The 11632-nt window shown below is 45.6% G+C and overlaps 1 protein-coding gene across 10 annotated transcripts in view; it reads left to right on the forward strand.

Annotated features, from left to right (window-relative positions):
* TFDP1 (transcription factor Dp-1) overlaps window positions 1-11380 on the forward strand; it is a 401906-nt gene extending 390526 nt beyond the window's left edge. For all 10 annotated transcript variants that reach the window (XM_078658073.1, XM_078658068.1, XM_078658071.1 and 7 more), the window contains exon 12: window positions 10134-11380. In XM_078658073.1, the coding sequence (XP_078514199.1) occupies window positions 10134-10290 (157 nt within the window). In that variant the 3' untranslated portion in view covers window positions 10291-11380. The remainder of the gene's footprint in view (window positions 1-10133) is intronic.
* Window positions 11381-11632: the final 252 nt, after the last annotated feature.

Genomic DNA, 11632 nt, shown 5'->3' on the forward strand with positions numbered 1-11632 from the left:
GACCTGAGTGCACGGTGTGTGGATGATAAAATGTAACTCTTTTTGTAATGTACCCTGCTCCTAGACCGTGCAGGGCCTTAAAAGCCAGGACCATGGCTTTAAAATGAATCCTTTTGCGGACAGGGAGCCAATGGAGAGACTTCAACTGTGCAGCCATACGGGCTCTGGGACCCAGCATGAGTATGGCTCTAGCTGCGGCGTTCTGAGTCACCTGTAGTCTAGTCAGTAGATACTCAGGCAGACCCAGATAGAGTATTTTCACGTAATTCAACCTGGAGATTATCAATGCCTGGACCACTGTTTTTCTGTGGGTGATGGATAAAAGGGGCAGGAACTGTTTCAGCATCTTAAGCAGGCCAAAACACGACCCAGCCACAGATTGGATCTGTGGCTGCATGGAGAGATTTTCATTGAGCTTCACCGCTAAATTTTTCACTGTCTTTACGGGAGACGTGGGAGGGGACATGTCAGCGGGCCACCAACTGTGCCAGAGGTTGCTGGGGCGGTGCCCGAAGAAGATAATCTCCAATTTACCAGGATTGCATTTAAGCTGGTTGTGCTGCAGCCAGGAGAATACCTCTGTTAGACAGTTGTTAATCGCCTCACCCTTGAAGTCTATGTCTTTGCCGCTAGTAAAGAGCAGCTGCGTATCGTCTGCATACGATACAATTTTTGCTCCGTGGTGCTCCGCCAGAGTTGCGAGGGGTGTCATGTACAGATTAGAAAGGATGGGGCTCAGAGTAGAGCCCTGGGGCACGCCCACCTTAAGAGGTGGGATCTGGGCAGCAAAAGGTGGAGCCCACACTGTTTGCTGACGGTCCTTTAGAAAGGAGGTGAACCAGTTGAGTACTGTACCCCCAATCTCGCACTCCCGGAGGCACTGCAGGAGGCGCTCATGAGCGACGGTATCAAACGCCGCTGATATGTCCAGGAGTATCAGTATGGCTTTGCCACCTCTGTCCACTTCCTCTTTTATAGCTTCAGATACTTCCAGGAGTGCCGTCTCAGTACTGAAGTTGGCCTTGAACCCGGACTGACTCTGGTGGAGTAAGGAATTAGTTTCGATAAACTCAGTGGTGACCTTGTTCATCACTTTTTCCAGGGCTTTGGACATGAAGGGAAGCAGTGATATGGGTCTGTAGTTAGAAGCTAGTTCAGGGTCCAGGGTAGGTTTCTTTAGGAGTGGCAGGATTTTAGCTCTCTTCCATCTGTCCGGGATCTGGCCCATCTTCAAGGAGAGATTTAAGATCTGATTAAATGCTGGATTAATGATATCCGCAATAGATGCCAATGTGCGCAGGGCAAGGATCAGAGGGAGAACCGGATTTAAGGCCATTCATGACTTCGAGAGTTTGTTCCATTGTGATCGGTGGAACTGTTCCAGGGAAGGATCCTTAACTTGATTTTGAGGGGGACTAGTCGCACCCTTGTCACTCTGAGCCCATGGAGAGGTCCGGAAAGATTCCTGAATGCTTACGATTTTATCGTGGAAATAGGACGCCATGCGACTCATCCATGCCTCAGTGGGAGTAAATGACTTAGCTTCTACTGCCGGAGAGCAGAAATCGCTGACAATTTAAAAAATGTCCTTGTTTTTGTTCGATGCACGTTCGATCTTGGCAGCTAAGAAAGTTTTTTTTTTTACTCCAAGACTGGTTTGAAATAGGTCTTTAAAGCCTGTCTGTACGTGGTTTTATCATTGAGGTCAAAGTTTTTCCGCCAGACCCTTTTGAGATGCTTACATGACCTCTTACTTTCTTTGAGAGCAGTGGTGAACCAGGGGGCGAATGGCCTGGCCGTCTTACCAGAGTAAGAGGCAGGTGGGGCAAGTTCCCCCGCCCGGCACAAAAGCCAGTCATCGAGGTCCTCGACATCTTTCTCGAGGTTCCCGCTAAGAATGATCAGGTGCTTTTTAAGGGCCTTAAGAAGTGCGTCCGGTGTGATTAAGTGAAAGGGTCTGTAGTTAATGCTTTTGCAATTCCCTGGGGCCTTCATAGAGTTAAAAACCTTCTCAATCGAGAACTCAAGACGAAAATGGTCGGACCAAACAAGAGGAAAGGGTTGACTCATGCCTAGTGTGATCATAGAAAAGATCTGGTCTAAGGTATGGCCTTTTTCATGAGCAGGAGAAGAGACATAAGGAACCAAGTCCAGTGTCTCCTGAGTGTCTAGTAATCTGTCGGAGTCCGCATCTTCCGGGACATCCATATGTAGATTAAAGTCACCCAGCACCAGGCAGTGTTTATATTTTAGGATAAATGGCGAAATTGCATCGCCGATTGCCGCTAGAAACCTGCCAGCATGCCCCGGAGGTATGTATATTAGGATACCCGCTATGGATTGATGAGGTGATATCGTGGCCGTGGGTGGAATCACCAGAGCCTAGGTTACCCCCGGTCCCTTTATTTGGAGGCTGCTGGGTGTTAGTGGTGAAGCCCTCCCAGGCGCATAGGGGGCATGTCTTCCTAAATTGTTGCGAGAAAACAGATATAGGAAAAGGGGGGGCATACGCACGATTCCATCCTCATAGCCAAGGGTGCATCTTTTGTGTAATTTATACCCTGGCCGTGCTGCTGTTGCAAAAAGTTCCGGATCCAGTCTGACGCCAGGGAATATTCTAAGTTAAGGAATCTGCTGCTAGACAACGTCTCTACCATATAAATTGTTACCGAAGGTAAGTAACTCGTACTTCAGGACCAGTAATTTTTTGCATGTTAAACCTGGGCTCAACACTGGGTAACTGTAGCTCAGAGAAGTCATTCTTACACAAAGAAACAGGTGTAAATCATTTAAATGGCACCAAAAATCGATTTTTATGTGAATTTAGACACCAAAATAAAAAGATTCTGTGGAGGGTTCCGGAGGTACATAATTTATACGGTATAGTAAATCAATACGTTTTTCTTGACCACTAACCAGCATTGGCAAATTCAGGGCATTCGACACCTGGAAACCTTTTCAGGAACAACTTTGGGAAGCTTCAGTGTGGCTACTTAAAGTTAGTTCAGGTGTCCAGTTCCGGCCGGGAGCTAGTCGTGTCCACAGAAAGTTACTGGTCTGCGAAACGCAGTCTTCAGCTCAGTTCCAGTGTCAGTGGCTCGTTTCCATTAACTTCTATGGAGTGGCCCTGATGCAAGGGATATAGGACGCTGACGATGCTGAAGATGCTGTTCGATTTACTGGAGTCTTACTGAGATTACTCCCTCGGTCCACTGGCTTGGTGAGGCAATACTGGCCACAGGGGTTGACGTCCCTCGAAGTCCTCTTGAGCTGGTCAGAAGTCAAGGTGCCACCGGGCGACCAGTCGTCCTGTACAGCGGTTTCAGCGTTTTTCTTCTTTTGACGGTAACTTGCCTCCAGGGCGACCTAGCTGCACTCAGATGACTCTCCTGGGTCCAGCAGAATCGGAGGCAAGTTTTGAGCTTTGGGTATTGATCCCTTGGGCTGATCGGCAGCGATCAGAGGCAGTTCTGCAATCTGGGCTATCATCTGGCCTTAGCAGGCTTCTTCAGCTGCAGTGGCCCTGTGCTGCAAATAGGAAGTTAGCTAACTGATTCTTGGAATATCTTGCTTTAGCTAGGCTTAGTAGTCTGCTTCTCCATGAGTAGGACACACCAGACACAGTCTCTTCTCCTTTGCTAGCTACCAGGTACAGCATTTAGCATCCAAGTTGGTGCAGCCTCTCTTTAGCCGGATCCTATAGCAGCAGGGTAGTCCTTATTCGGTTCTCTTCTCCAGTCCAACGAGATCTGTTCTGGGTGCCTTTTTTTATCCCCAGAAAAAACACTCTGGAGCCGCCAAAGAACCGTTAGATAACTAGTTTCCACTATCTGTCCATAGTGCCGGCCTGTCTTCCTAAGCAATAGAGCACTTCCTTCCCAAGTACTTCGCATTTGTCGTTCAAAGGCGTGTTCTCGTTTGAAGCTTGTGTCTTGGGCTAACACCTGTGTAGCTTCCTGCCAGTAGGAGGTAGCACTTCTCCCTCAAGCAGGTTTCAGTTGTGTCCTTTCCTTCGAGTCGTTTGCATGTCTCCCCAGGAGAGCAGAAAGCGGTCTCGAGTACAGACCCCATGTGCACCCTTGAACTGGCGCAGGAGACTTTGGGCGACAAAGAAGCAACTTTGTAACACTGCAACAAGTTACATTAATTTCGACTTGGGCATCCAGTCTTGCTTAATATACAGTTGTTTGAAACCTTACAGTAGCAACTTTAGTAGTCCCAGTCAGAAGTTAGCAAGGCTGAGGTGTAAGCTTGCAGCTCTGCACTCGCCAATGGGACTACTAGCCTTTTCCACAACAGTTGTGGGTTTTTGCTGTTGGAACATGTGAAAGTACTGTGTTCTATTTTCAAATATACAGGACCCTCCTGCCTTCGGGCTCCATATGCCTAATCTTAGGGGTGACATGCATGTATCAAAAAGAGAGGATTACGCTTTGCCATTTCTTTAAACAGCAAAGCAGATTTAGCAGTTTTGAAACTGCCTCCAGTCTGCTGTGGCAGACTGGGAGCCATGTTTAACCTTGAGCATATAGAGGGTGGTACAATCAGTGCTGTAGTCTTTGGGTGACCCTCTAACCTTACAGGCCCTGGATGTCCTTTACTAAGGACTTACAAGTAATTTAAATTATGACAGTTGAGTATAAGCCAACCAAACCTTCACATTTTAAGGTCAGGGCACTGGCACTAAGGTCTGGTTAGCAGACCCCAGTGCATGCTCGGAGTCACAAATCCAGCAGCATCTGTCCAAATCTTTGGGGGTGACCATACAAAAAGAAGCATTTCCTTAGAGGAGGGAACTGCAAAAGATCTGTAGTGGTGTCTGATGAGCTACGATTGAGTCAGCGGCAGATCCCTTTCCCTTCTGTATCCAGAGCTCACAGTAATGACAGATGCGTCACTTCTGGGTTAGGGCGACCTTTAGGAAGAAGTGGAGATCAGAAAACTCCGCTCCATTTCAACCTGTTGGAAATTAGAGCAATTTGCCTGGCATGGAAAGACTTTTTCTTCCATCAAGGAAAGTCTGATTCAAGTGTTTATGGACAACACCACCCCTGTATTCTATTTACAAACAGCAGGGAGGGGTGGGGTTTTGGACCCTGTGTCAAGAGGCTCTGTGTCTCTGGACATGGATGGAATGTTAGGGCATTTTCCTGGTATTCAACATTTGGCTGGCTCTCGGAATGCCAGAACAGAAAACTCATCTGTCTATGCCTTGCAGATCACAAATGGTGCCTCCATTCGGAGGTGGTGCAAGGTCTCATCAGAGACTGAGGAAAAGCTTGCTTAGATCTGTTTGCCACCGCTGAGACCGGGCACTGTTAGCACATCTGCTCACTGGAGTTTCCAAGGTGGCTTTCGCTCGGAGACACATTTCGTCTCAAGTGTAGCTTAGGACTCCTGTATGCCTTTTCACCTATACCACTCCAGCCCAGAGTTCTCAAGAAGATCAGGAACGATTGGACCCAAGTTATTTTATTTGCTCTGGATTAGGCATGGTGAATCTGTTATCCCAAACTTCTGAACATGAGCATCAGTCCTCTGATAGGGCTTCCCCTTCAGGGGTGTATCCTGTCGCAGCAACCGGGCACAATCCTGCACCCATCTCTGCAGCTTCATCAGAGGAGATTGAGTGGCGACATTTGTGGGTGTTTGCTATATTTCCAGAAGTGTGTGATGTCATCCTAGCCAGGCATCCCTCCATGATAATAATTATGTCTGCCAAAAGGACCTGTTTGTGGCTTGGTGTGCTGCCATCTCTCGATCCTCTGTGTGCAGCCTTGTCTGAAATCCTGTTTGTCTTATTTCTTTCCCTGGGAACAGTCACAGGGTACCTTTTTGCCATTTGTCGTTTCTGCGGGTGCTGGACCAACACTTCTTGTTGTGACCCGGTTCCTGAAAGATTTACAGCATGCTTCCCCCTACACCTTTCATCATGCCCCAGTGGGATCTTAATTTATTTCTCAACTTTTTTATGTGTTTGTCATTTGTGCCCATGCACAGCCGCCCTTTGACACTTCTCACCATCAAGACAGTCTTCCCTGTAGCTATAAATCTACCAGAAGTGTTGTCGAATTGCATGCACTTTCCGTTCACCCCCCAGGCTCAACCTTTTTCCCCCGGATAAGCTTGTCCCGTGCTTCCTTCTTGCCAAAGGTGGTTGTATCCTTTCATGTTGGGTAGAACATCACTTTGCCTGCTTTATTCGCCCCACCTCATCCTACCAAAGAAGTTCTCTCTTCACTGCCTCAAAACTCCTTCTTTGTCTTTGCACCTGAAGCGTGAATTTGGGGAAGAATCTGATTTGGGTATTCTCAAAGCAGTTATCTCCTTTTGCTCTGGCCGCCTGCAAGATAGCGACCCGGTCACGGTAATTGAGGATCCTAGCAATTATTGTCCTCGGTTGGGCCCCTCGTTTTGGAGGAGGCACCAGGGCCTGATACGCTCTTTCAATCATAAACATCTTGGACAGCCTCTTAGGTTGTAACGTGTTAACAATGAAGTCCTCCAGGAAGAGGTCCACACTTGGACCCTTCACTCCCTCGGGGACCTCCACCACTCTAATATTGTTACATCTTGACCGTCCTTCCTGATCTTCAAGCCTGGCCGCAATCGTTGTCTCTGCTGTCTTTATTTTGTCTCTTAATTTGGAAATGTCTGACCTGATCAGGTTGACCTCAGTTGTTTCTGAATCAATCTTCGGTTTCAATGTACCCTTTAGGTCCTTTATGCCCTCCATTATGGCCCCCATGGAGGGCTCTGCCGGCTACTCCCCTCTGTATTTCTTTACCGGTTTTGGAATTGCATAATTGTCCATGCTATTTGATTGGGTTGCCCACGGTCCTTTCGATTTCACCATTGCTCCGTTATTAGTGCAGAATGTTCCGCCGGTTAAGCAGTGTGTCGCGGGGCAGCCTCAATATGCCAGTGGAAGGCAGGGCAGAAAAAGTGTTCCACGTTGCGTCTCATGCGGATCCAGCCACTACTCTCCTTATGGTGGTCCTGGCTTATCCTGTAAGCCGTTAACCTGAATGCCCCACTGCCTTGAGTTCCGAAAAGGGGGGCGGGTGAGGCAACAAGCCAACTCTCTGCAATCGCTCGGTTACCCCCTAATTGGTTGCGTTCCTGCTCCTCTCACCAACTGGCAATGCACGACCAAAGTTGAGATCGAGGTCGGGCCTTATATTCTCATAGGCAGTTGCTACTCTATACTATTATGCCACTTTTAGCCTCTCAGCCCCTTCATGTGCAACCACTGCACAACGCTCACACTATTTGGTACGCCGTTCATAAACAGCCAATGGGGGGGGGGGGGAGGGGGGGGGACACAAGTCTATCTCCTTTTGCCTGGAGCCCAGCCCCCACTGCTCAGAAGCCGCTCTTTGAGCGGCCTCAGCGTGTGCGCTGGTCCACCAGCCGTCTACCGTGTTCTCAATTTTGCACCCCATTGTAGTACTGGCAGACACCTTTCACTCGATCGCTGCTAATGAGACCGCGTCTCCGCCGCTCCGGCCCACATACGTCACAGCTCTTCTCAGGACGGATTTTCACTGACTGCTATATCAGCGGGGGCTACCTCTATATTTCCTCCGTCTGCCTCCGCTTCCGTTCGCCCCAGAGTCTGTACTGCCGCTGCGTCACTGCAGCCGGCCTGCCGCCATGTCGTCCATGGCTTCTTTCATCAGCTTCTTCCCACTCTCCTCCGCCGTAGTTCCATCGTTTTGCCCGGTTCTTTCTCTGTTCTTGATGTTCCCTGGCAAACCTGCTATGCAGTGTCACCGATTTAGTGCTGGGGAATACTCAGCTGTTTGTCCGGATTATGGGGTTATGTGCCTTTAGCAGCGGAGCTCCATCATAGTGTGGCCATCTGTTTCCGTGGCCAAGCCATTCCCCAATGAGTTTTACTTTTACCTTCGATAAAGCCAATTCAGATGGAGACTCTATCTAGCTCCAGATTCCTTACTTGCCCTCCCTTTCTCCTCTTTCTGCTAACTATATTTCTCACATCAAAGAGATCCTTAGCACCGCACCTTGGCACACTGTTCATTCCTCCCCACTTTAGCTCCATGTTTTTGATACAAGAAAACCGTCATGAACTGAGGCCAGCTCGCTGGGGAAGTGCCTATAGAGGTACCACACACATTACTTCTGGAGCCGACAACGCTACCTACCAGATTCAGTCTGATGCCTATGAAATGTTCTGCGGTAAGGAATCTGCAGCTAGGTAGAGTATCTACCAGACAAGGCATTACCGAAGGTAAGTAACTTGTTCATCTAGGGCCGCTGGGGTACACTAATGTCAAATGAGACAAACCCCCTAAACCCATTCCTCATTAAAAAAACCAAAAAAAACACAAAACCTTCTTGTGCTAGTGGGCTCTGTCTCCACCTCGCCCTCCCACATAGTTCAAGTCCCCGATGACACTTGTCCAACTCACTGCTCTACACATAAGATATTTCCATTGAAAAGACTGCAACACTACCTAATTTCTTGTATAATCCCTGGCATCACGTTTATATAGTGTCAGATCCCATGGACCAGTAAGCATAAGTAAATTTAAAAGAATTGAAGGTTATTATGTTGTAGAACATGGTCCATTGTGGCCGGGGGGGTTGAGGGGTGGGGGGTGGCTGTTTGGCATCTTGTGTCAATAAGACCCTGGCTCATTCCAGAAGATGGTGGGTGGAACCAGTATTTGGTACACATCATAATATCATAATGCAAGAGTGTGCATGCTTTGTTAACATATGTCAGGGTGGAATATATGATGTTACTTAACATACCGTTACTCTGCAGGTATTTACTTCGAAGTTTTTGCTTCACAAATAACATTACTACGCATGATTTTAGTGCGCGTGCTTTTACTTCACAACTATATACAAATACATTAAAAATACTTTTACTTCGAGGTTAATTATTACGCATGCCATTACAATGCGTTTTTGGTACTTTTAAACAAAAAAATAATCGTAATAGTAACCTATTCCCTGGCACTCGCTCTGAACCCTAAATTTGCCCCCTACAACCCAAAACCCTAACCCACCCTGATCCCTAAAATTAATCCAGGACCCCAAAACCTAAACGCACCCTGAACCCCAAAAATACCCTGGCACCCTAAAACCTTAAATGCATCCTGAACCCTAAAAATACCCCCTACACCCCAAAATCCTAACCCACCCTGACCCCTAAAAATACCCCTGTACCCCAAAACCTAAATGCACCCTGAAACCCAAAAATACCCTAGCACCCCAAAACCTTAAACTCACCCTGAATCCTCAAAATACCCCATGCACCCCAAAACCCTAACCCACCCTGACCCTTAAAAGTACACCAGTACCCCGAAACATAAATGCATCCTGAACCCTAAAATTACCCCCTACAACCTGAAACCCTAACCCACCCTGATCCCTAAAATTACCCCAAAACCTATATGCACCCTGAACCCCAAAAATACCCCTGGACCCCAAAATCGTAAATGCACCCTGAACCCCATAAATTCCCCAGCACCCCAAAACCTTAAATGCACCCCGAACCCTAAAAATACATCCTACACCCCAAAACCCTAACCCACCCTGACCTCTAAAAATACCCCTGTAGCCCAAAACCTAAATGCACCCTGAACCCTAAAAATACCCCATGCACCCCAAAACCCTAACCCACCCGGACCCCTAAAATCACCCCAGCACCCCAAAACCTAAATGCAACTTAATTTGCACAGTAACTCCATTATGCGTAGTAAGTGCATGCTAAGTAATGGAACAGGCGTAGTAAATGCATGCTAAGTAATGACATCTGCGAACTAAAATATGCATAGTAATGGTAATACGAAGTAATGACCGCGTAGTAAAGATAGAATACCGTCAGGGTGTCATGGTGTTGTATCAGACCCATAACGTTACGATTCAAGGAGACCAGACTCCATTTAGAGATTGACCACAGCTCACTCCAACATTTAGGGAGGAGCTACTGGGCCATTGCAGGTAGAGATCACTGCAACTAAGAGATAATGGAGTGCCACTTTAAGGTGACACAAATTGGTTGCATTTTATTTTCGTTGGATTTTATCAAAAGTTTTGAAAATCAGTCATATTTCATATGATAACTTTCACTGTCTGTAAACCTTCTCTTTCTCTAGTGATTTTTCAAGTGGTGCAGATGGATTGCTGGCAACAAGCTCCAATGGCTCACAGTACAGTGGTTCTAGGGTTGAGACGCCGGTGTCTTACGTTGGTGAAGAAGATGACGATGATGATGATGATGACGACTTCAACGAAAATGACGATGATGACTGATTCTTTGCATAAATCTGTTTTTGATTTTGTTCATTATTTCTAAGTCAAAAAGCTTCAGGAATCTTTTAGTGTGGGAACACTATTTATTAATCTGTTCCACCCCACAAGGATATTGGAGAGCTGTTATGATCTTCGAGATTGCACCACGGATATGTCAGCAAGGGATATCCTATTGATTTCTTTTTAATGTTGTGTGAATGTGTTTTGATACCATTGTGGTTTCTGATCCTTTATTTACTTTTGTTCGTTTTTTTTATTGTCTTGTAAAATACATGTGTCCCTTCAAACTATTGCTACGTTTGCTTAAAAGTCCTACTTCATATTTAACCTACTACATTTTTATTTTTTTAAATGAGCCCATCTGTGAGTAGGAGAGGTATTGGGTGCACCAAAAAGCAGCCTGTTGGAATGTGTTCTAATAAGGACGTACTGAGATGTAACAAGGAACTGTCGTGGCTTATGAATCATGCTCTGTTCAAAGAAACATCGAAGGGATCTATGGAATGTGAGAGTACTTTGTACACAAGAATTCAGCAAGTGTGTAAAGCAAATATATACTCTCACAGGCTAGTCCTTAAGTTGGTATTCCATAAGTTGTGTATTATTTTCAGTGTACATGTTCGGGATGTGCGAGTTAAAGTTTTCTTTCTAGCAAAGAGTTTTTACTGCCATGCTGGTGCAGCTATAAAAATATTCTTGAAGGTTTTGAATGATTTATTGCTAATGGTAAAAGAAAAATGCCTGATTTCTTACAGGCTGACTTTGGAAACCTTTTATTATATAGTTGTTTACATTCTTATAAGTATCATTAAAAGACATGAACTGAAACAAATGTTTTGTATTTGTTTCAAAAGCATCTTCCTGTAATCTAATATAAAGTTGAAATTAAATATAGAGAATGTTTTAACGGTTTTTTAACTCAAACTTTGTCAATCATTTTTAATAGTTATTTTTTTTATAAAAATGGCTTTTCAGGGCAGGTGTAGTGTTTAAATTTATTCACAAACAAAATAACTGCACAAAATATTGTCAGCTGCCTGTTTTAAGACGGATGTCTTTATACTGAAATAAACTTTTCTGTAATATTTTATGGACTGTACAGAAGCTTAATTGTTTAATGTGTTCACTTTTTACGCTGTTAGTTTTATTAATAAAATATTTGCTTTAGTATTTTTAACAAAAGCAGCATTTTTTTCTAACGTACACATTTTTAACACAGGTTTTTTCTCATCATTTGGAGATTGACCAGTCTGTACCCTGCCTCTCACCTCTGATGTTGGCCATTTTAAAAGACCTGGTTCCTACCCTGAAGTATAAATAATGTATAACACCTACATACCTT

This window comes from Lissotriton helveticus, chromosome 8, assembly GCF_964261635.1.
Source record: "Lissotriton helveticus chromosome 8, aLisHel1.1, whole genome shotgun sequence".
NCBI classification, from domain to species: Eukaryota; Metazoa; Chordata; class Amphibia; order Caudata; family Salamandridae; genus Lissotriton; species Lissotriton helveticus.